Raw genomic sequence first — 26,307 nt, 5'->3', positions numbered from 1 at the left:
GTAAGCAAGATAAGGGTGAGAATGCGGCTTCCTTGGCCAATTTATTGGCCTGTTCATTTCCTGGTACTCCGACATGTGCTGGAACCCAGCAGAAGTTTATTTCATTATCTCGACACTCGATTAAAAAAAGCCATTCTAAGATCTTTAAAACTATTGGGTACCTTGAGTCGAATTGTTCTAGAGATTGCAAGACACTCTTTGAGTCACTAAAAATTATAAAACATTTACATACATACATACATACATATACCAAGGCTTTTTCCCCCTTACAAGGGAGGAAGCCAAAAAGGAAAAGGCATAAAATCATTCCCACCCATTCCATCCCTGAATACACTCCACACCCCTCCACCCTCCCTCTTATCTTAGCACCTCCTGGATGACAGGTCATCCCTGCACCTTGTCCACTGCCCTGGGTCACAAGCAGTGTCGCAAGACACAGCACATCCACAGCAAGGCCGCTTCATTAAATCGAAGACCCCCCCCCCTCTCCGTCCCCCCATGCATAAAAGGAGAAGACAGGGAGAAATCCCTTCGGGCTGCATCAAATTTTGCTCACACATACTACCTCACCCCCCATCCCCCTGTCCATTCCACCTCATGCATCACAACATCATCCATATACAACCATTCTCCATTCACCCTTGTCTTCTGTCCTCTCCCGTCCTTCCTTAACAGACTTCCCCTCTTCCCAAAACCCCCCTTTACCCCATCCATCCACTTCATCCTAGGATGTCCCCTCATGTTCACTCCCTCCACATCTGCCTTCCATACCTCTTTTACTAGTCTTTCTTCCCATGTGTCCAAACCATCCTAATACTCTTTCATCAACCCTATCTCCCAACTCCCTTTCCACCCCGTTCTTCTCCTCACCTCCTCATTTCTCACTCTATCTAGTCTAGTAACCCCCATCATACTTCTCAGGCACCTCATCTCAAACACATTCAAACTCCTTCTCTCTTCCTCTCTAATGTTCCATGTTTCTGCCCCATACAGTGCTGTTGGCACAATCACTCCTTCATACAGTCTCCTCTTAGCATCCATTCCCAAATGTCTATTCCACATTACACTCTTCAATCCACCAAGGCACTTACTCACTTCTCTCAATCTACATTCTACCTCCACCTTCACTCCACCTTTTCCTGCCACATTTGCACCCAAGTATCTAAAACTATCCACTTCCTCCAGTCGCTCTCCCTTAATGTCACTTCCAGTCTACTGCCACTTTCACCCCTTGTACATCTCATCACCTTACTTTCACCCATGGAAGATATAATCTCCACGGCGGACAGTATTCCCATCAGTTCAGCAGTGAAATTAGATGATGTATCAGGCAAGGTACCCTTACGATTAAAATCATTTGAGAATATTGCAAAACCAATGCCAGCACTAGTTTTGGAGCCATCAGCAAAAACAAACACAGAGGGTTGGTGATTAAAAGAATGTTCAAAAAAAGCATTGCATAGTTCATAATCCTTAAAATTACGCTTACAATCGTTAAAATATCTACAGAAAGACACTGTGGGCAGTCTCCATGGGGGAACAACCAAATATTTAAAAGGAAGGATGGGAATCTTGGGAAGATTCATGTCCTCTAAAATCTTTTTCATCCGGTATCCAAAAGGCTTTGGAAGTCTGGGGTGATTGTTGAAACAAGTGCTGTTAAAATCTGCTTGAGCTGTTCTAAAAGCGAGAGTTGGGAAGCCTCTGCAATCTATGCCAGTATGTAATAGATGAGGTCTGGCGAATAAGATCTAATGACATTTCCCCTGCATCAACTAATAAACTTGGTATTGGGGAAGACTTGAAAGCACCTGTGGCCAATCGAACTCCACCGTGGTGTACCGTATCTAAAATTTTCAGTCTGGATGAAGTGGTCAATGATTAAAACTCGCATCCATACAATAGTTTCGATAAAATAAGGGAGTGATGTAACCGCAAAATTGTTCTGTGGTCAGCGCCCCATGAGGTATGTGCTAAAACTTTTAAAATTTGCATTGTCTCTAGACATCATGTCTTCAGGGTTTTGAGGTAGGGTACCCAAGAAAGGTGCTTATCAAAAATAAGTCCTAAAAACTTGGTTTCATCAACACAAGGAATCTGGTCATCCTTAAACCAAATAGTAGGGTCAGGGTGCAGACTTCTTAGTCGGCAAAAATGTACAACAGTTTTGCTAGGTGAAAATTTAAAACCATTATTATCGGCCCATGAAACTATTTTATTGATGCAGAGTTGTAGTTTTCTTTTAGCTATTGCCATGTTACAAGCTCTAAATGAAATGGAGAGGGCATCTACAAAAAGGGTGGCAAGTACAGGAGGAATCACAGATGTCACCCCATTTATAGCTAAACTAAAGAGAGTGACACTGAGAGCACACCCCTGAGGTACACCTTCTTCCTGTTGTCTTATTTCAGATACGAGGTTCCCAACTCTTCTTCTAAAAACATGATTTGCTAAAAAATTCTTCATGAAAAAGGCCATTTCTCCTCGAATGCCAAAAGCATGTACAGCCTTAAGAATACCATGCTTCCATGTGGTATCATATGCTTTCTCTAAGTCAAAGAAAACACTGATATGATGTTGCTTAGAGACAAAGGCTTTACAAATAGAAGATTCCAGCCGAAGTAAGGCATCTGCAGTGGAGTGCATGCAAAGGAAACCACATTGAATATCAGATATGATGTGGTTTCGTTCAAGATACCAGACTAGTCGTGCATTGACCCTTTTTTCTAAAATTTTGCACATGCAGCATGTGAGGGCAATAGGACAGTAATTTGATGGAATTGAACCATCTTTATTAGGCTTAAGAAAAGGTAAAATAATACCCATTTCCCAAATACTGGGAAACGAATGTTCAAACCACATCTTATTAAGAAGTGCAAGAATAAAACCTTTAGTTACTGGAGATATATGTTTCAACATGGCATATGTAATGTCGTCAGGACCTGGAGAAGTATCACTGCAGGAGTTCAAAGCTGAATCATATTCCTTTTCAGTGAAAGGGAGGTTATAGGATTCTTCATGAGGAGCAGTGAAGTCAAGATTACATTGTTGTTCTCTCATTCGGTATTGATATCCAGGAGAGCTGTTGTCTGGTTTAGATATATTAGCAAAATGATTTGCTACGGCATTACTGACATCTTTTAGGATCAAAGACCAAAGAGCCATCTAATTTTAAAACAGGTGGAGGGCTAATGATGTTTCCTCGATATTTTTCTCAAGTTTTTCCAAACGATCGATGCCGGTGTTCTATAGTTGAATGATGATACAAATTTAGCCCAAGACTGATGCTTTGCTTCTTTGATGGTACGTCGAAGTAATGCCCTGCTTTTACGATAAGCAACTAAATTCTCAATGTCTATGGCAATGTAATATAGTTAAAGCTCTTCGTGTTGCTCTATGTAGATTTCGTATGATGTCAGACCACCACAGTACAGGACGTCTCCTAAACTTTCTAGATGACTTTGGGATGGAATTAATGCCAACAGTGTAGTGTGTGTCATTTAAGCACTCCAGTGCAGCTTCTATTGAAGAAAAACTGTCAATACTGTTCTGGACAGTACTCAATTCTTCAAACTTGTCCCAGTCGGCTTTTTCAGTGCACCAGCAAGGAATACCATCAGTAGGAGCACCTTCCTGTGTATACAATACAGTGGGATAGTGATCACTGTTTCGTAAGTCATCAAGGACTTTCCATTCAAAGTCCAAAGCACAATTTGAGCTGCAGATCATTAAATCTATACATGATGTAGAGCCAGTCTGAATGTGATAATGAGTAGGTTCACCAGTATTTAAAACAGTAATATCCTCCTGCTCCAAAATAGATGAAATTAGATTTCCTTTCTGATTTGAGGTAACATCACCCCATAATGGGTGATGAGCATTAAAGTCACCCATAATAATGAATGGCTGAGGTAACTGTTGAATAAGATTCAACAGATTATCTTTGGTTATATTAGTACTTGGTGGTAGATATAGGGAGCAGACTGTATATCTGCAATTCAAGCCGGCTTGTATCGTAACAGCTTGCAATCGAGACTGAAGAGGGATAGAAACATGAGGTATATCTTTACGGATATACAACATGCTTCCCCCATGTATACCAATATCTGGATCATATGTAGTACGGTATGCTATGAAGTCTTTAGGGCATGGGGTGAATGAGTCTAACATTATTTCTTGTAAGGAAATAATATTAGGTTGCTGGTCATGGATTAGCAGTTTCAATTCCTCATACTTGGCTCTTAGTCCCTTACAATTCCATTGGAGCAGAGTGAATTTATTTATGGTTCAGGGAATGTCGGGTGGTGTTGTTACCCAACTTCTTGGTCTTAGATTGTGGGATTGAATGGACCTCAGCTTTAATTGGAAGCTTTGGTGGTTTAGATGATTGAACTCCAGGTTTAATTTTAGTAGGACCTTCTTTAGGTCTACCAGAGGTGGTAGAACTTCCCTGTGGCCCTACAGGTACAGGGGAGGGACTGGCACTTTCTCTATAGGTACAGAGGGATCTCCTGTTGATCCTTCTAGGTTGAGGGAAAAGTTTCCCACTCCCCTCTCAGGGGTGGGAAGAGGGCCACTATCTGGGCCCTTGGGTGATGGTGTAGGGCCTCCCATGGCCCCAATATGGGAAGAGTTGTTAGATGGCATTTTGGATACAGCTGTTGTAGAATCTCTATTCTGAATTTTGCCACTTGGGCAATCCAAAGAGTCTGAACTCCGTGTTCGCTTATTGCGAGTTAGTTGGTCAACTGATCAATTGGTTGATTGTTTGCACTTTATCTGGTGTGACTGATCGGTCTCCATTTTATCCATATTAGGCTGTGTTTTAGTGGTGAGGTGGCCTGTAGGCTGTAATTTGTTGCCAAGGGCTTCTGAGTATGTCTTAGTATCAGGTTTTGATGAATCAAGCACTTTTCTTCTTGCTTCAGAGTAGCTAATACGTTCTCTGACCTTTATATTTAGGATTTGTTTTCCTAGTATATATTTTTCACAAGATCTAGAGGAAGCTGGGTGCTCTTCATGACAATTAAGACACTTCGATGTTTTTGTACATTCTCCATGTTCGCTTTCACTGCAATTGACACAAATCAGTGGTGTTCCTGCTAATTTCTTGCGACATGTGGTGAATATATGACCAAACATTTGGCAGTGGTAACATCTTCTTGGTGAAGGTATATATGATCTAACCTTCAGTTTATACCAAGCAGCAGATATTGATGATGGAAGATTAAGCAGGTCAAATGTTAAGATTATTAAGGGTTGGTCTACTAGAGTGCCATTTTCTTTTCGTTTCATCCGGCGAACACTTGAAACGTGCTGGGATTTCAACTCTGTTAAGAGCTTTTCTTCAGAAAACCTCAGTAGTTCCTTGGAGTAGACAACTCCTCTACATTGGTTGTTCTGCAATTTTGAGCTCTCTTCTGATCCACTACTTTGGGGGATGATTTTGGGTTCCCTGCTAATACATTGGATAATTTCTCTATGGACATCAAAAATGTCTAAAGAGTCAATGGGGTTGCCATTGAGCATGGATAAAGTTAAGTATTTTGTAGGAATTTTTATTGTGAGAGCTGGCAACTGCGAGTCACGCTCATAGACACTACCCCAAGCGTGGGTAGTTAGTTACCTGCCAAGAGCCCTACTATACGGAGTCATAAATAAAACTCTAACATGGCGCAGTAGTGATCATTCCTACGCATCTACGATGACCACCCCAAGACGCCCTAGGCTCCTTGCCGCATCAGGTAGACGGAAGGATGGAGGAAGCCTCCTAGCACAGGCTCAGGCGCTCTTACTGTCCCAGCAGGGAGCCATAGCGGCTTTGCAGCGAGACATGGCAGCGATGGGGACACCTAGCCACAAGGCCCTTGGCACAGCTGGGTTGGAGAAGTGCGACCTGGATATGACTGCAGCCGACTTCAAGTCATGGCGTCGGTCCTTGGAGGATTGGATCGAGCTCAACGCTGTCGGCGACGGTGACGCCGTGCACTACATCCGGTTTTTGTGTACCCCAAGGCTGCAAAAGGCGCTCAACGCCAGGTTCCCCAAGGCTTGTTGGGACACCCTTCCCGCAGCCAAGGCCCTGGAGAACGTCAGCAAGTTAGTGTTGCGTGCGGCGAACCAGGCAGTATAGTGGTCGGACTTCTTTAGTGTCAAGCAGGCCTTGGGGGAGTCAGTGGGCGATTACTTCACGAAGGTTCCCAGGTGGCGTTAGATTGTGCTTTTCAGTGCCCAAGCTGTGACGTGAGTTTATGTGAATATATGTTAGTGCGGAAACTCATTGCTGGGTTGCGTGAACCAACCCTAAGACGCGAGGTGTTATAGTGCAACGCTCAATTCAAAGAGGCCGACAGCCTCAGATCTTACTGTGTGGCATTTGAAGCAGCTCAGAGGGACGCGCATGATTTCCCGCCAAACCGCCATCCTGAGGCTGCCGCTGGTGACGTCATGCATGACGCTGCGAGCGACGACGACTTCATCGCTGCTGCTGGTCCCAGGAAAGCCCGCCACCGCCCTTGTTGGCACTGCGGTGACCAATACCAGCCTGGTAGGGTAGCTTGCCTGGCACCAAACGCCATGTGTCTTGCTTGTGGAAAGCTGGGCCATTTCCAGAAAGTGTGAAAAAGGGGAAAGAAGGACGCAGTGGCCAGTGCTGTGGTAGCGACCGCCGGGGTGATGAGCCATCAGGTCATCGTCTCCAGGCCGGATGGCAACACACAGCACTCCACCACAGCCATCGCAGATACAGGCGCACAGGTATGTGTAGCGGGACCCAAGCTGTTGAAAGCTCTAGGCCTCTCACCCAGGCAACATTAACCTACCAACCTTGGAAACCATAACCTGCCACTTTAGCATCCCTGACCGCTCCACCCAGCAGGAGGTGTATTTCGTATGGTCTGTGCGGCAGGTCTATCTGTCTCTCACCGCCTGCAAGGATCTGGGCCTGGTACACGAAGGCTTTCCACATCCACCACTACCGACCATAGCGAGCGTGGGTGGGGGGAGCAGCGACAGCCCGGGTCCACCACCCAGACCAACAACCATGCCTTTCCCTCCTCTCGAGGAAAACGTGCCAAGGCTACAGGAATGGCTGCTTGGCCATTTCTCGATATCGTCCTTCGACACTGACCGGTACCCGCTGCCGATCATGGTGGGGCCCCCTCATCATATCCACCTGTCACCCAACGCTGTCCCTTATGCCTGCCACACTCCCGCCCCTGTCCCGAAACATTGGGAAGTGGAGGTCAAGCGACAGCTGGATGAGGACATCCAGAGAGGCATAATCCATCCTGTCCCCGCGGGAGAGGCCACAGAGTGGTGTGCCAGGATGATTGTGGTGGCAAAAATGTCTGGCAAGCCACGCCACACAGTCGACTTCCAGAAACAACGCATGCTGCCTACAGGAGACTCACCACACCCCCGCCTCGTTCGACATGGCCTCTGGGGTCCCGGCACACTCCTACAAAACCATGGCAGATGCGCACTGGGGGTTCCACCAGGTGGAACTGGACGTGGAGAACAGGCGCCTCACTACGTTTATCACACCGTGGGGCAGGTACCAGTATTGCCAGATGCCCATGGGACACTGCGCAGCAGGGGATGCATACACCAAAAGATTCGACAACGCCATCATTGACCTGCCGCGGAAATACAAGTGCGTGGACGACACACTCCTCTATGACGCAGGCATAGAGGAAGCCTTCTGGCATGACTACAACTTTTTGGAAGTATGTGCCAAGGCTGGAGTGACACTAAAGCCGGAGAAATTTTGCTTCTGCCAGAGGGAGGTCGACTTCGCTGGCTACCACTTGGACTGGGACACATACAAACCGACTACAGAGTGCCTTACTGCCATCAGGGACTTTGAGATGCCAGAAAAACCGTCCATCACAAACGTGCGCTCCTGGTTTGGCTTTGTGAACCAACTGGCGCCCTTCCTGGATACTGCCCCTCTTATGGCACCCTTCAGGGATCTGCTGAAGAAACCAGCAGGTAAGGTCGTCTACTGGGACGAGTGTCTCCAGAATAGGTTCACACAGGCCAAAGATCTGTCAGCTAGCCAAACAGGGATTAGCATACTACGACATGACCTGACCTACCATCGCCATCACGGACTGGTGCAAGGACGGCATCGGGTTCGTGGTGATGCAGCAGTACTGCTCATGCCCGCCAGCCACTGCTCCACACTGCTGCAAGGGAGGCTGGCACCTGGCATTATGTGGTAGCCGGCACCTTACCCCGGCCGAGTCGGGATATGCACCGGTGGAGGGGGAGGCTTTGGCAGTAGCGTGGTGCCTGTGTAAAGCCCGGCTTTTCCTCCTGGGGTGCCCCAACCAAGTCATCGCCACAGACCACCGGCTCCTGGTTAGGCTCTTTGGCGACAAGGCCCTCAAGGACATCACCAACCCACGGCTGTTTCGTCTGAAGGAGCAGACCCTGCAGTACAGGTTCATCATGCGCTTTCTGTCGGGGAGACACAACGCGGCAGCCGACTTCCTATCCAGGTATCCCGTGGCCAATTCTAATCCGGACAAGATAGATGAAGAACAAGACATCGCTATCTCAGCAGCCATGTCAGCAGCTACTGTAGCCGCCCTTGACCTGAGTGGGTGTGCCACCATCGATGAAGAAACGGTGCTGCAAATGGCCCTTAAGGACCACACCTACCAGTCACTGGTGTCAAGAGTGAGCAGCGGCGACTGGGAGTCCCACAGATCACGGGAGCCTGCCTGCCTGCGGCCCTTCTACTGTGTACGAGACAGACTGGCAGTGTCCCGTGGCCTAGTCACCTATACCTACGATCAGGGATGTGTGCGGCTTGTCATCCCTGAGGCTCTGTGACAACGAGTGGCAGCTAGCCTTCACGCCAGCCATCAGGGCCTCGACTCCATGCTAAGAAGGGCCAGACAGACACGTGTACTGGCCTGGAATGGAGGGTGACCTGCAGCATCACGGGGCCACATGTAACTCCTGCAACACCAATGCGCCGTCACAACCACCTGAGCCCCTCATTCTCACCCTACCCCCCGATTCCCCCTTTCAGCAGATGGTGGCAGACCTATTCCAGCTGGCAGGTCAAACATACTTAGTCTACGCCGACCGACTCACTGGCTGGCTAGAGGTTGTGCACCTACCCTCAGGTGCCATGTCCAGCGAAATCATGAAGCACCTATGGCACTACTTCACCAGATGGGGGGCCCCAGAACAACTCTCTACTGACGGAGGTACGAACCTAGTGAATGGGGAAATGACCGCTTTCCTCAGTAGATGGGGCGTCATGACCTGCCTCTCCTCCGCTCAGTACCCTCAGTCCAATGGCCAAGCCGAGGCCGCCGTGAAGACAGCCAAGAGGATTCTGCAAGACAACACAGGGACCAGCGGCAGCCTGGACAACGGCAAGATGTTGCTTGCCCTCCTCCAATACCTCAACGCCCCGCTACGGGAAGGAAACGTATCCCCCGCACAATTGACAACTGGCAGACAGCTACATGATGGAGTCCCTACAGCCAAGCAGAACTACAGAATCAATTCTCAGTGGCAGCAGACCCTGGAGAAGAGGGCGACTCAGATGGCGCAACATCATGTAGAGATACGACAGAAGAGCACGGGCCAGCAACATCGACGGCACCGCCTGCAGCCAGGAGCCTATGTGTGGGTTCAGGACCAGACTACTAAGGCATGGAGCAAGTCTGGTACCGTAGTCGAAGTCCACCCACACCGCCAGTACGCAGTGAGGACGGACGGAAGCGGTCGAATCTCACTGCGCACCCGCGGCCACTTGAGAATGGTCGCGCCACCACGGGGGCCATTATCCCCCGGGGGTTCACCCGAGCCGCAATCACCGACCCAGGGGATGCCTCTGCCTGCTTCCCTGAGAAGGGAAATGTCCTCAGAGGCACAGGTCTCAGCCGAGATGGCTGGACATCTACGTAAAATAGCTGTTCAATTTTGTTCATATTGTATGTCATTGGAATTACCATTTATATTGTCATGTTCAATGTAATCAGATTGTCGAGGTATTTGTTTTGTTTTTCCCTCACAATCTTGAGGGGGAGATGTAGGAGGTTTTATTGTGAGAGCTGGCAACTGCGAGTCACGCTCGTAGACACTACCCCAAGCGTGGGTAGTTAGTTACCTGCCAAGAGCCCTACTATATGGAGTCGTAAATAAAACTCTAACATATTTATTATAATGGGACTCAAAGATCCCAGGCAAAACTTCCAATTGTCCTCGTGGATTAGTTAGAGGGGGGAAAGACTTCTCTTTATTCTTATTTTTCCTCTGTGGTTTAGCGGAATAGGGTTCCAGTGTGATGAAAGACTGTGGACTTTCATCTCTAGAACCAGTAGAGGCCTTGCTCATATCCTTGGTCATGCATAGGTCGTCAACGTTAGGAGAGTTTTTTCTTATGGGTTTGTCTTGACCGCAGTGAGGGTGACCTTACTGGGGGCAGTTCCCCAGTCAGGTGGTTACGAGGTAAACTATGTTTGGGGCACCTTTTCTAGCCCCCTCCCCATGTGGGGTGAGCAGAGTGGATCCTGAGTACGGCTGCTCATTCATGTGGGTAGCTACCGAACCGTACTGTTGCCTCAATCCCAACAAAAGAGCGATTTATCTTGCCCACACTGCCTATGTGTAGTTCATGACCAGAGGCTTCCAGAGATCACCTTCTCCTGCCCCCATCGTCACTAGCCATCGCCATAGGGCTTTCTTTAGGGTGATTATGGATGGAGGGTTGATTTGATGATTGCTCGTGAAGGATTTCATCTTGTGAGGTCATAAACAAAAGGTCAATTCCGACAGAAGAAGAAGGGAAAAACTGAAAATAGTTGGAGGATTGAAAGTTGGTTGCTCTTGGTCTGGACGCTCAGAACTGGCCTTAGTAGCGTGGTTGTACCTGCCAGGGTGTGTGATTTCCCTGCTACCTTCGCCCAGTTCTTCATCATACCTCACAAGCCCCACCACCACATCAAGGTAGAAAGCCGTCGGTGGGGTTTACAAACAGGAGGTCTCGGTCACGAGTATAAGCTTTCACAACCTAATTTGTCCTTTAGTTTTGTTCCATAGAGTATAGAGCTGGTGTTGCTACTCCCTGTATGCACTGGAAGGTGGATGGAGAGTCGGCAGTCAAAGGTAGCCCCTCTGCCCCTCCTCCACCAGCATACAGGGTTTTGCCCCTCGCAATGAGTAGGGACCTCGCAGTATATCCCATCACCCAGCTGGTTTCTGGTAGGGTTTCAGGGAAACCTTTAACTATCAGAACCTCTCAAGTAGTAAAAGAAAAAGTTGAGAAAAGGAGAGTAGGGTAGCGATTAAGAAGGAAAGGGATAGGGGAGTTCACTGGGTAACGAGGGTGTGGGGTCCCCTATCTATTCATTACCCTTGATATCTCTCTCTCTGACAACTCATGGGGTGAGGGCGTCGAATCCAGAGAATAGTCCAGTTCATAATCAAGATCAGGCCTGGGTCATCAATTTATATGTCTGTTTGGCACAGTTTTAGTATGGAAGCTCAGGATTGACCTCTCCAGCATGGTTGGACCTGGCTGGCACAGCTCAGTCCTTCCTTGCAACACGCAAGCGCCCCCCCCCCCCACTACATCAAAGTACTGGGCCCCAGGGGGGTGGGCCTGGAGATGGAGGATGGGGATGTCGAGGATTTAGTTGGGGAGCATGAGGATGAACCACTGAGGGGCTGAGGGAGCTGCATCAGGAGCAGGTCGTCAAACTGGCCCAGGAACAGCAAGAGGGGAGATGACGATCATGTTCAGGGTCCCACCACAGAGAAGGTGAAGGAGGCCTGTGTAACTTGGAGGAAGCTCTACGATTTCATGGAGGTCACACATCCGGACCAAACACTAGTGAGCCATGTTGCAGGCCAGTTTAATGAACTGGTCATGCCACACTACAGCTAAATCATGCACACACAATGCCGGCAAGCAACCATCACAGAGTTCTTCCAGCCTTGTGCCAAACGACAGCACCCTGATGAGGGTGCCGCTCCAGCTGAAGGAGCACCTCCTTCAGATGGGGGTCAGTAAGGCCCCACCACTCCACCACCTCCTCACTCCCATCACCCTATGCCAGCTGTAAGCCTTACCATCGGTAGGTACAATTTTTTTCTCTCTTTTTTTCATTTTGTATTTTACCTTATAAGTGGTCTTTAACATTGATTTTTTTGGTATTAATGTTGCAGGAACATCATAATCATACCTATTCATGTTCATTTGGTGACAGGCTTCATCATATCAGAGGGAAAAAAATATACTTTTTTCAAGGTCTGGAACGGATTGAATTAACATTGATTTCAATGGGAAATAGTGTTTCCATTTACGCGAATTTCTATTTATGCAAAGGCGTACAGATCGGATTAATCCCGTACATAGAGGTACCACTGTACATGCATTATAAAATATAAAGTTAAAGCTGTTATATATAAAGTCAAAGCTATTATACTCACTCTCTTTCACCCAGAATGTTTATAAAACCATAGAAAGTGCAATTAAACCTGTTCACAGAATATGGGGTCATTCAGCTAAAACTACAAAACAAATATAATCAGAGTGCCAACACCAGCATCCTTGTATACTCACTCATGCCTCCTGATGTCTATGTAAGCATCATCATATTCTAGGAGTTAAGTTTATGGGTTCAGAGAAAGCACATGACAGGATTGACAGAGGGACATTATGTAACAAGTTGCCAATGTGTGGGACAGGGAGAAGTTTGTTCAGGGCAGTCAAAAGATTTTACATGAGTAGTACTCGTATATCTTGTGTGAGGGTAGGGAATGGAGAGAATGGTTTAAAATGAAGGTAGGATTGCACCAGGGTTGTGTTGTCACCCTGGTTGTTCAACATGTACAAGGAGAGGGTGGTGAATCAGGTAAATCCAAAGGTGCTGAGCAGGGGAACCAGTTGTTCTTTGCAGATGACATTGAACTTGTAGATGAGTTGGAAGATAGACTGAAGCAGTTAGAAGCAGAGTTTGGGAGGATATGTGAGATGAGGAAACTAAAAGTAAATGTGGGAAAAGGTGATGAGATGTACAAAGGACACAATATAGAAGGGATGCAGGTGTCAAGTGGGTTGGAGAAGAGTTTAAATGGCAATAGGCTGGAGGAACTGGAGAGCTTGAATATCTCAGGTCACATGTAGCAGAGAATGGAGTGGAAGTGGAGGGGAATTATAGAGTAAGGGAAGCAAGTAAAGGTCTGGGGGAATAAAAAGCATAATTCAAATAAAGCAAGGTGGACTGAGGGAAGAACAGATATTGGTAAACAAGGTTTTGCTAGTCATTTACTATCATACCATGATCATACCTGTTTGTGTTGCTTGAGTTTTAGTTTCTAATTTACAAGGCTCTTCTGGTTCATTATCTGATGAACTTCCAGAAGGCTCTGATTTCCTGGAAGACAAAGTAAAAATCACCATCAATCTCTTAAAACACTCAACAGAACACTTGCACACTCACAACTAGTTCAGGCTAATAAAAAAAATCTGATGCTTACTGGATTTCTTCTTTGATTTCTTCTTTGATTGACCTTCCTTGCCGTGTCCTAGCTGCTGCCCCCTCTGCTTCCCACTTACTTGGATACAAGGCAGGATCTGGTTGCAAAAATGTATTATGCAAGAGCATTTCTTATTAAATGGAGGGCAAACAATGGGAATAATTCAGTTATGATATTGCATCCAGCCATGTTATGAAGACTTCCATATATTATTTGGCATGCTTCATCCACAAGAGTCTAATATGGGAGGGGCATTAAATGTGTTTTAGCCTCTTCAATATGAGTCAAATTCTCGTACACACCTTTGGATGCCTAATGTACAATGTATCACACTACTCACATTATAAAATATGAAGTCACTGCTTTATTAATCATTTTCTTTCACCCTGAAAACATGATCAAACCAGTTCACACAATTTGGGGGTCACTTAACTACAACTACAAAATAAATACAATCAAGAAATCAATGCCTGCATCCTCATATACCCATTTGTGCCTCATGACGCCTACATAGGTATCATTATATCAAAGAGGTTAATGTATATGATATGGGTGTGTGCTTTGACTCTTACTTACAAGGGAGAAAGATCCTTTGGTGCATGCATCCACACAATTTGATGGTGCAGTGGCACTGCTCCCAACCACTAATTCAGTGATCTGAGTTTGAGTCCTGCCTATGGCTGAAAATATCAGCATCACTACACTGTGTGCAGGCATGCCAACTTTGATGGGCAATAAATTCGGCATCTGTGTATTTACCCAGTTGTATTTATCTAGTTGTATTATACAGGAAGGGGAGCTATGCTTGTGGTGACCCATCTTTCTATCTTGCAACATCTAGTTTGTTCTTAAATTCTTGTATGGTGTTTGCACACATTATTGTTTTGTCCAATTTGTTCCAGACATCCACCACTCTGTGTGGAAAACTGTTTTTTTTTTTCCAGATCTCTTCTATAACTATCCTTTTTGAGTTTCTTTTCATGTCCCCTTGTTTTTCTTTTATCCCACTTTAATAAGTCTTCTCTGTCAAGGACTTCCATGCCTTTCATGATTCTGTAAATGACCAATAGATTGCCTCTTTCTCTTCTTTCTTCCAGGGTTGGTGGGTCTAGTTTAGACAATCTTTGCTCATATGTCAATTTTGAAAGTGGAGCCATCTTTGCCGTTGCTCTTTGGATTCGTTCTATTTTCTTTATATTCTTTTTTGTACTGGGTGTCCATAGTCCTCTGGCACTCTACCCTCTCTTAAACAAACATTAAATAACCTCATCAGCCAGTCCACCATAACTGTACCTCCTTTCTTCAGACATTCTGCATGGCATCCATCCAACCCAGGTGCCTTACCTGCCCTCATCATCTTAACAGCTGCTTTCACTTCATCCTTCCCTATTTTTCCTCCATTTTCCTCACTCACTCTCATTTTCTTAGCGCTTCCCACTGCAACTACCTTTCCCTCCCTATCCTCCTTCACATTTAGCAACTCCCTAAAATACTCTGCCCACCTTCCTCTCACTGCCTTCTCTTCCATTATCATCTCTCTATCTGCATCTTTTACCTTTTCTTCTCTACTTGATTCGCCTCCTCTTCCTCTTTTAACTTACTTCCAAAACATCTTTTTATTACTTTCAAAATTTTCTGTCCTACTCTTTCCCCATTTCAAATCTGCTCTCCTCTATGTTTCCTTTATCTTATGCTTAACTTCCTTTCTCTTTACTTTGTACCTCTCATACCATTCCCTCTTCCTAATTTGTAGCCAATCAATGAATGCCTGCTTCTTCTCTTCTACACCCTTCTTTGCTTCCTCATCCCACCACTCGCTACCCTTCTTTCTATTTCCTCCCGCCCTCCTTGTTCCACACACCATCTTTGCACACCTTATGACTCCCTCCTTGAACCATCCCCATTCCTCCTCCACTCCTAGCTCTACTCTATCCTTTACTCCCTCCCACTCCTCTCTCAACTTCTTATACTCACTCTCCTTTTTTTCCTCATTTAAGCAGTTCACTCTAAGTACCTCCCTACCTTCTGCCCTTTTCCTCTTTCTCCACCTATTCTCCACTCTCAATTTACCTTCCACCAGGAAATGATCTGATATTCCCCCACTCTCTCCCCTTAGAACATGTACATCCTTAACTCTACCTACCATACTCCTGGTCACCACTATACAGTCCATTAACGCTCTATCTGCCACTCTTCCATCCACCACCCTCTCCCATGTGTACTTATACTTGACTTTCTTCTTAAACACTGTATTTGCTATCATCAACTCTCTTTCAAGACACATCTCCACCATCAATTCTCCACTACAATTTTTACCTGGAACTCCATACTTCCCAATCACTCCATCAATTGGTTCATTTCGTGCCCTAGCATTTAGGTCTCCCAATACAACTACATTGACATTTCTCCCTTATCCCTCAATGCACTCATTTATATCTACCCCAAAATGCCTCCCTTTCCTCTACGTTCTTCTCACTACCAGGCCCATATGCACTTACAAAAACCCACATCTCCTTTCCCAGCTTCACCTTCATCCACATCAACCTTGATGACACCTCCTTCCACTCCACTACTCGCTTACTTATCTCTTCACTTACTAGTATAACCACCACTTCTCTCCCTTGTCCCCTCTTCATTCCTGAGTACCTCCCAGCTACACTCCCAAACTCACAGTTGCCCTTTCCTTCCATTTTAGTTTCACTCAAAGCCAGTACATCCATCTTTCTTCTCACAAACACACTGCCTATCTCTTCCCTTTTACTCTCATCTGTACCACATCCATGCACATTAAAAGACCCAAACCTTAGGGTACTGGTTGGAAAACTCCCAGACCCTCTTATGCCTTTACTTTCTTTTTTAGAAATGTCCCCTTTTGAGGCTACAGGTAGTAGGACTCCTAATCCTATCCCCCATCCCTTTTTTTGTCGCCTTTTATGGCTCAAGTGGAAATACTTGGTGGCAGTAATCTTTTCCCCCCACCACAGGGTAAGTAGGCAAAAAAAGGAAATGAAAATTCAGAGAAATGGTAAAGGACAGTGACATGGGGTTGGGGGACAGCATAACAGAGGGACAGTTGTAGTATAAAAGTGTCATCATTTCTCTATGTACAGTTTTCCTCTATCACAGACAAAATGATGTGTGGCTCTGGTCCGTAGGGGCGCCCCATATAGACCCTAAAGTATCAACTGCATGCTACTTTGCCACAATAACATGCAGCCAATACCCCAGAAGGGGGTGATACCCCAGACGGGGTAATAATACTAATAAAACAATAGATACCAATAAAACTATAGATACTGAAAATCATGTGATACAGGTTGTCTAATATACTTGAGCAATGCAATTCTGGGGCTGAACCACCATTAGCTAAAAGAGGCTGTGCAGCATCTTGCTCATGAGAAATTTGGGGTAGAAATATCTCTTAATAATCCTTCTTCGCTCATTCTTTCCATGTGTCCAAGCCATCCCAATACTCTTTCATCCACCCTATCTCCCAACTCCCTTTTCACCCATGCTCTCCTCCTCACATCCTCATTTCTCACTCTATCCAGTCTAGTAACCCCTACTACACTTCTCATGCATTTCATCTCAAACACATTTAAACTCTTCCTCTCTTATGTTCCATGTTTCTGCCCCATTGTGCTGTCAACATAATCACTCCTTCATACAATCTCCTCTTTGCATCCATTCCCAAATGTCTATTTCTCATTACACTTTTTAATACCCCAAGGCATTTACTTGCTTCTCTCAATCTACATTTTACCTCCACTCCTCCCTTTCCTGCCACATTCACACCCAAGTACCTAAAGCTATTCACTTCTTCTGGTCTCTCTCACTTGATACTCAATTCCAATTCACTGCCATCCTCTCCCCTTGTACATCTCATCACCTTCCTTCTTCACACATTTATCTTCAACTTCCTTCTTTCACAAGCCTTCCCAAAACTCCATCACTAACTTCCTTAGTCCCTCCTCCGATCCTGCTACAAGCAGTGTTGTCAACAAACAACTGGCTTATCTCCCATTTTTCTCCATTTCCATTAACCATCTCCAATACCCGATTACCCTCGCATTTACCTGTCGTACCACCCCATCCATGTATATATTGAACACCCATGGCAACATGACACTTTCCTGATGAAGTCCCACATTTACCTCAAACCACTCTCTCCATTTTTAATTCTAACACAGGTTCTTCTACTCTCATATAAACTTTTGACTGCTCTTAATAGCTTTCCTCCTATCCCATATATCTGCAATACCTCCCACAGTGCCTTCCTGTCTACCCTGTCATAAGCCTTTTCCAAAACCACAAAGGCCCAAAAAACATCCTTAACTTTTCCTAAAGCTTTCTCACATATCTACCTTACCACAAAAATCTGATCCACACAACCCCTACCTGTCCTAAACCCACACTGTTCCTCACCAATTACTCCCTCTGTTCCTTTTCTAATATTCTCAATCAAAACCCTCCCATAAACCTTCCCAACTACACTTGACAAACTGATCCCTCTCAAACTACTACACTCATACTTGTCTCCTTTTCCTTTCTAAAGTGAAACTATACAGGCACTCTTCCAGTCCTCCAGCACTCTACACTTTTTTAGACAAACTTTAAACAACTTCACCAATTAGTCCTCCATCACTGTACCTCCCTTTTTTAGACACTCCGCAAGACACCCATCTAATTCAGGTACCTTACCTGCTCTCATAATTTTTATAACTGCTTTCACATCATCTTTTCTCAGCTCTCTTCCATTTTCCTCCTTTATTACTGTCATTTACTTAGTGCTTTCCACTGCAATTACCTTCCCTCCCTATCCACCTTCACATTTAACAACTTCCTAAAATACTCTCCCCCATCTTCCTCTTACCACCATCACTTCCATTATCATCTCTCCATCTGCACTTTTACCTTTTCTTCTCCACTTGATTCACTTCCCCTTCCTTTCTTAATTTCCTTCCAAAACACCTTATTACTTTCAACATTTTCTGTCATATTCTTAACCCATTTTACATCTGCTCTCCTCTTTGCCTCCTTTATTTTATGCTTTACTTCTCTTCTCTTTTCTTTGTACCTCACATATGATTCTCTCATCCTATTTTGTAATCAAACTGTGAATGCTTGCTTCTTCTCTTCTACAACCTTCTTTGCTTCTTAATCCCACCACTCACTACCCTTCCTTCTATTTCCTCCCGCCCTCTTTGTTCCACACACCATCTTTGCACACTTTGTGACCCCCTCCTTCAACCATCCCCATTCCTCCTCCACTCCTAGTTTTACTCTATCCTTCACTCCCTCCCACTTCTCTCTCAGCTCTTCCTTGTACTCCTTTTCTTTCTCATTTAAGCAGTTCACTCTAAGCACCTCCCTATCTTTTGTCCTTTTCCTCTTTCTCCATCTACCCTCCACTCTCAACTTAACTTCCACCAAAAATTATCCAATATTCCCCACTCTCTCCCCTTAGAACATATACATCCTTAACTCTTTCTCCTATACTCATGGTTACCACTATATACTCCATTAATGCTCTATCTACCACTCTTCCATCCACCACCCTCTCCTATGTGTATGCTTGACTTTCTTCCTAAACACTGTGTTTGCTATCATCAACTCTCTTTCTAGACACATCTCCACCATAAACTCTCCCCTATGATTTTTTCCTGGAACTCCACTTTTCCCACCCACTCCATCTATTGGTTCATTTCCTACACTAGAATTAAGGTCTCCCAATACAACTACATTGACATTTCTCCCTAATCCACTCATTTAAATCCATCCAAAAATTCTCCCTTTCCTCTACATTCTTCTCACTACCAGGCCCATATGCACTTACAAAAATCCACATCTCCTTTCCCAGTTTCATCTTCATCCACATTAACCTTGAAGAAACCTCCTTCCACTCCACTACTTCATTTATGAATGGCAATTGATCAATTCTCACTGTTCAAATGACACTTTGTTTAATAACAGTTGTAACACTACTGATTATGCTCATCCTAAATACAATAATGAGCATTCTAGTTCTCAAAATAAACATATGGCAGTTGAACCTGATGATTATGTACACATATGTACCAAAGGCCTTTTCCCCCTTATATGGGAGGTAGAAAAAAAAACACTCCCACCCATTCCATCCTTATCATACTCCACTCCCCTCCACCCTCTTCCCTCCCTTTTCTCTTGGCACCTCCTGGATGACAGATCATCCCTGCATCTCGCCCACTGCCCTGGGTCAGAAGTAGTGTCACAAGACACAGCATATCCACAGCAAGGCTGCTTCATTAAATCAGCAACCCCCCCACTCCATCCCCTCATGCAGAAAAGGAGAAGACAGGGAGAAATCCCTTCAGACTGCATCAAATTATTTCTCACACATACTCCCTCACCCCTCATCCCCCACCCATTCTACATCATGCATCACAGCATCATATATATACAACCCTTCTCCATTCACCCATCTTCTGTCCTCTCCCATCCTTCCTCAACAGACATTCCCCTCTTTCCCAAAGCCCCTTTTACCTCATCTATTCATCTCATCCTAGCATCTCATCCTAGGTCAATCCCTCATGTTCACTCCTTCCACCTCTGCCTTCCACACCTCTTTTACTAGCCTTTCTTCACTCATTCTTTCCATGTGTTAGTAACCCCTATCATACTTCTCAGAAAAAAACAGACAAAAAAAAAAAATGAATTTTTTTTTAAGAGTGCTGAACTTGAGACTAAAAAAGTGGTACATCAAAAAAAAGAAACTTAAACAAAAAAAGAAAAGAAAATATGAAACTAAAAGTGGCATACACACATATCAATGGCATGATCTCTGGAATTAATTAACTAAATGACTATCTAGAAACAGAAAAACCTGACATTATGGGAACAGTAGAGACAAAATTGAAAGGACCTCTATCAACAAGCATAGTGGGACATGGCCTATACAACCACTGGGTGAAATATAGAACAGACAAGCAGGGAGGAGGAGTCATGATACTGACCAAAAAGGGTCTAAATGTGACAAAGATTATTGAAAGCCAAGGCAATATAGAATTAATTATGATCAAAACTGTAAACCAAAAGATGAAAAGCAGAAAATTAGCAGCAGTGCATGTATCACCAAAAACACATGCGTGGTCGGATAGCAAACATTCTAAATCACTGGAAGACACAATGAATGTGCTAAACGAGTTACTGAAAGAGGGTGTAAACATAGTAATCATGGGTGATTTTTAATGCAAAAGATATAATCTGGGAAGAAATGATAGTAAAAGGAGGTAATGAACTTTGGAGCAACATTCTACTGGATATGACCATCGAATACACCCTAACACAATGGATTCAGGAAAATACTAGATATAGAAACAATGAGGAACCGTCAAAACTAGACGTAATACTAACTTCTGAACCAGATATTGTGAACAAAATGGATTATAAAACACCAATTGGAAAGAGCGACCATATACTAACAGAGTTTGAATTAAAAGAACAGAACAATGTAGGTAGGAATGATAAACATAGAGAAGGAAGACAACAAAACATTTTGTAAAACTAAGAAAACTAAGATGGAAGACAAATGGAACATATTCAAAGAAAAGTACAAGGAAGGAATTAACAAATATGTACCAAAAAGGAAACAAAAAGAGACTTATATAAAATGTTGGTATAATAAAAGGTGTAGTAAGGCTTGAGACAGGAGAGACAAAGTCTGGAAAAGATGGAAAAAAAAGACAAAAAACCATCCAAATGGCAAACATATATTAAACTTAGGAACTAATATGTGAATATACACACAAAAGAAAAAGGAAATTATGAAAAAGATATTATAGACAAATGTAAGGATCAACCTAAACTCTTTTACATATATATAAATGAAAAACTAAAGGATAAACACAAAATAGTGAAATTGCATGAAAGAGATAAAGAATATATAGATGACACAGAGATGGCAAAAGTTATGATCAGACATTTCAGGTCTGTTTTTACAATTGAGAGCTCACAATTTTGGGGAGATGGACAACAAGAAAGATCACCCATAATGAAAGAAATAAAGGTAATACAAAAAGAAATGAGACCAAATAAAAAACCTAGATGTCAGGAAATCGCATGGACCAAATGGAATTGCAAATTGGATACTGAAAGAGTGTATAGATGAACTGACAGATAAACTACACAAGATAATAGACTTCTCACTCAAAGAAGAAAAGGTACAAGATTGGAAAGATGCAAACATGGTAACAATATATAAAGGAGGAAACAAAGATCCTACAAATTTCAGACCAGTATCCCTTACAAGCACAGTAGCAAAAATATGCAAAAAAGTCATCAGAAACAAATGGACCAAACACTTGGAAGAAAATAAAATACATACACATACATATATCAAGGCTTTTTCCCCCTTATAAGGGAGGTAGCCAAAAAGAAAAAGGCATAAAACCATTCCCACCCATTCCATCCCTAAATACACTCCACCCTCCACCCTCCCTCTTATCTTAGCACCTCCTGGATAACAGGTCATCCCTGCACCTTGTCTACTGCCCTGGGTCAGAGAAAATAAAATAGTAAACCCAAAACAATTTGGCTTTAGAAGTGGAAGATTGTGCCCCACAAACCTAATCTGCTTTTACTCAAGATTAATTGAGATAATACAAGAAAGAGATGGCTGGGCAGACCCTTCTTGGATTTGCAGAAGGCATTCAGCAAAGTACCACACAAAATATTAATAAGAATAATTGAAATGATAGGAGGAATACAAGGTGAGCTGCTGGAATGGATGAAGGATTTCTTTACTGGGAGAAAAGTGAGAGTGATACTTAGAGACAAAAATTTGAACTGGGAAGATGTGAAAAGTGGCATTCTGCAAGGCTCTGTATTGGCTTCTTTAATATTTGCCATATATATAAATGATATGGATGAGGGAGTAAATTGTTACATGAACTTCTTTGCTGATGATGCCAAATTACTAAAAGTAAGAACAGAAGAAGATTGCAGATCACTGCAAGAAAACCTAAACAAAATATGGAAATGGAGTCAGAGATGTGAGATGAACTTCAACATTAAAAAATGTAGCATAATGGAATTTGGAAAAAGCAAAAACAGAGTACTGAGTCAATATAAAATTGGAAACAAAGAAGTCAAAAAAGTCAATTCAGAAAGGGACCTGGGAGTAATCATCTCAAGTGACTTGACACCAGATAAACATGTCAATACATTATTTGGAGAGACTTATAACTTATTAAGATCAATGAAAGTGGCCTTTGACTACATAGATGAGGAGATGGTCAAGAAAATAGTTGTTACACTGATAAGACCTAAACTAGAATATGCTGCAACACTGTGGGCACCTAGCACAAAGAACATAAGAAAATTAGAAAGAATCCAAAGAGCAGCAACAAAAATGGCACCTACACTGTCAAATCTGACATACGAACAAAGATTGGAGAAATTACATCTGTCAACACTGGAACAGAGAGGAGAAAGAGGTGGTTTGTTGACCATTTACAGAATTAGGGTTGGAAATTCCCGATAGAGACGACTTATTAGTGGGACAAAAGAGAAATAAGGGGACACAAAAAGAAACTAAAGAAAGACAGCTACAATAGACCTGAAAAACATAGCTTCCTACATAGTGATTGATGTCTGGAACAAACTAAACAAAGAAACAGTGAATGCCAGAACTATACACAATTTTAAGAATACACTGGATGTGGAGAGATACAAAAACAGGTCACTATGAGCACAGCTCTTTTCCCATAAAATACAACTAGGTAAATATATTCTAATTCCTCCTCTCTTATGTTCCATGTTTCTGCCCCATACAATGCTGTCGCACAATCACTCCTTCATACAATCTCCTCTTAGCAGCCATTCCCAGATGTCTATTTCTCATTACAATTTTTAATCCACCAAGGCATTTACTCACTTCTCTTAATCTACATTCTACCTTCACCTCCACTCCTCCCTTTCCTGCCAAATTCGCACGCAAGTATCTAAAACTATCCACTTCCTCCAGTCTCTCTCCCTTAATACTCACTTCCAGTCTGTTGCCACTTTCTCCCCTTGTACACCTCATCACCTTACTTTACCTACATTTATCTTCAACTTCCTTTTGTCACACACCTTCCTAGGTGTAAGAAGGAAATTGAAGATTACATACTTGCCTTAACCACTTCACTCTGGACTTAAATCTCGCGGGCAGCAGCCAATGCCAGCCGTACGACGTGTCGTAATAATACTCGCATCATAAAATATAGTCACCACTTATATCGATCATTCTCTCTTTCACCCACAAATTTTGAAAACCACAGAGAATGGGATTCAGGGCACATTTGGGAGAATGTAAAAACACAGGGGCGACTACAATAAATATAATCAAGACACCGATATGGCAGCGTCGCGAATCCACTTGCTCCTCATGACGCCTACGTAGGCGGCACAGTATGGAAGGGGTTAAATCGAAAAGGAGGACCTAAATGGTACTCAGCCATCATTGGGCAGAAACTTGGTATTAATGTTTATCGTGTTCATATTCACAAATCAAATGTAATGTAGCTAGAAGGCAGAGGTTGAGGGAGGGAGTGAGTTTAAGGGGATGATCAATGATGAGATAGATGGATGGGATAAAGTGGGCATTGAGAAAGAGGGGAATGTCTGTTAAGTAAGGGAGAAGGCAGGAGGTAGAGATGGGTGGGGAGTGGCTGTGTATAGATGATACTGTTATCTAAGAAAGGGAGGGGCAGAGGATGGGGGGTAGGGGTTGCTTATGTGTGAATGATATACGGATTTCTCCCACTTTCTTTTTCTGTATGAGGGAACAGAGAGGGGGGTTACCAATTAAGTGAAGCAGTCTTGCTGTGAATGTATCATTTCTTGCTACATTGCCTCTGACCCTGAGCAGTGGGCTGGATACAGGGATGACCCATCATCCATGAGGAGCTAAGATGAGGAGGAAGGAGTGGTGGAGGGGAATAGAATGGGTGGGAGTGGATGCATGCCTTTGATTTGGTTACCCCCTTATATGGGAAGGAAAAAGCTCTTGGTATAGATAAAAATGTAGTCTGGAAAAGACATGCAAATCAACTCCTATTATTGTCATTTTCATAATTCCTAAATTTTATATTAAATAGCCTGCAGCACCCAACACTATCACTATTTATCAAACATAATGACAATGCATGAAGAATGAATAATCTCTGATGTCACGGCAAAACAGATGGTGCCTCAGGTAGGTTTTAAAAGAATGGATGTAGCAAACCTTTTGCAGCAGATGTGATTTCAAATTGCAATAAATAAAAAACAAAGAGTTTTTGTGTAAGTTATTTGGCTATTATTAGCATTGGTAAGTACTAAATACATTTTACAGTAAAATTCGATACCTTTAATTTTCAAAGTGGTTATATTCAAACCAATATGGCTTTTTTCCATCATTATGGCTGGCTTTAGCTATTAAATCCTGGCACTGGACTATAAAACATTCTAAAAACCCAGTCATAGTCTCTACTGCAAAGTCAAAAGACATAAGCACTGACACAGTCAAAGTAGACATATTGTTGACAGATTCATTGCCATTTTCAAATCTTTTAGTAAGATTCTAATAGCATTTCCTCACATTTTCTACCATAGATAGTAGGAAATGTAAGGAAACACTTTCCTTAGGTACACTAGTTTACTGCAAGACTGCCAAACACAGACTGGCCACCATCTGCTACCCAGAAGGTGCAGTGGGATGGTACATGACCTCTGTCACATACACTAATTAATAATATAACAAAGATATAAAATATGCACCAAATGAAATGCTACACCTCCTTAAAGTAATTTGTAAAAAGAGACAACCTTACAGAACAAGAAAAAGAGCACCTAAAGCAATTAAATAGAAACGTCATAAATCTAACAAATAAGAAACAGGAGTAGTGCTGGAAAAAAAAAAATACATGGAAAAACTGATCATGACAAAATGTGGAGAACTGCACAAAAACATAAAAACCTCAAAATCAAATTTCCCACCACCTATGAAGCTACTAATGGAAAACAGGATAAAGTATCATCACCAAAACAATACATCAACAACCATTATGAAGGGAATGGAAATCTTAGATAAGAATGACTTGTTGAAATGGGACAATGGAAAAACAAGATGACATTAAAAGAAACTAAAAGAAGATAATTACAGAAGAGATCTGAAAAAAATAGCTTTCCACACAGAGTGACAGATACTTGGAACAAATTAGACAAAGAAACAGTGTGTGCAAACACTATTAAAGATTTTAAGAAAAAACTTGATGCTGAAAGATACAAACACAGGTCACCACGAGCATAGCTCCCTTCCCATATAATACAACTAGGTAAATATAACTAGGTAAATACATTAACGACCATTTCTTCAAAATAATCTTAAAGTGCACAACACCAGAAAGTAGAAAAATGATCAAAGAAATACAGAAAATCAAACCTGACACTAAAGCTATTCCCCTTTTCACCAGTAAATATATGCAGCCAATACACCAGTACAGTATGTATGTACTTACCATCATATATTGCTATGGCATTCACGTTGATACCCTCCTCGTCAATAATTTTCTTACGTATACCTTCCCGCTCATTAGCAGTTAGTGCTGGGTACTTTAGGGAACAAGTCGTTTTCTAAAATGAAAGAATATTTATTTTGTTTCTTCCAATTCCCCAAGAGTCTTACAGCCTAACAATAGTAATATCAATGAATATGACAGCTTGCTCCCTATCCTTACACAACATCAACATGGCAACTTACTCTCTATCCTTATGTAACATATAACATAAAAATTCCTT

The 26,307-nt window shown here is 43.2% G+C and overlaps 1 protein-coding gene across 1 annotated transcript in view; it reads right to left on the bottom strand.

Moving 5' to 3' along the window:
• LOC143026896 (uncharacterized) overlaps nt 1-26,307 on the bottom strand; it is a 38,486-nt gene that overhangs the window by 8,386 nt on the left and 3,793 nt on the right. The window contains exons 5-7 of the mRNA XM_076187681.1: nt 26,028-26,142; nt 13,510-13,606; nt 13,321-13,406 (exon numbers count right to left, since the gene is read on the bottom strand). Of these exons, the coding sequence (XP_076043796.1) occupies nt 13,321-13,406; nt 13,510-13,606; nt 26,028-26,142 (298 nt within the window). The remainder of the gene's footprint in view (nt 1-13,320; nt 13,407-13,509; nt 13,607-26,027; nt 26,143-26,307) is intronic.

This window comes from Oratosquilla oratoria, chromosome 7, assembly GCF_046742065.1.
Source record: "Oratosquilla oratoria isolate Oo_2021 chromosome 7, ASM4674206v1, whole genome shotgun sequence".
Classification (NCBI taxonomy): Eukaryota; Metazoa; Arthropoda; class Malacostraca; order Stomatopoda; family Squillidae; genus Oratosquilla; species Oratosquilla oratoria.
This window is presented reverse-complemented; position numbering and strand designations above follow the sequence as displayed.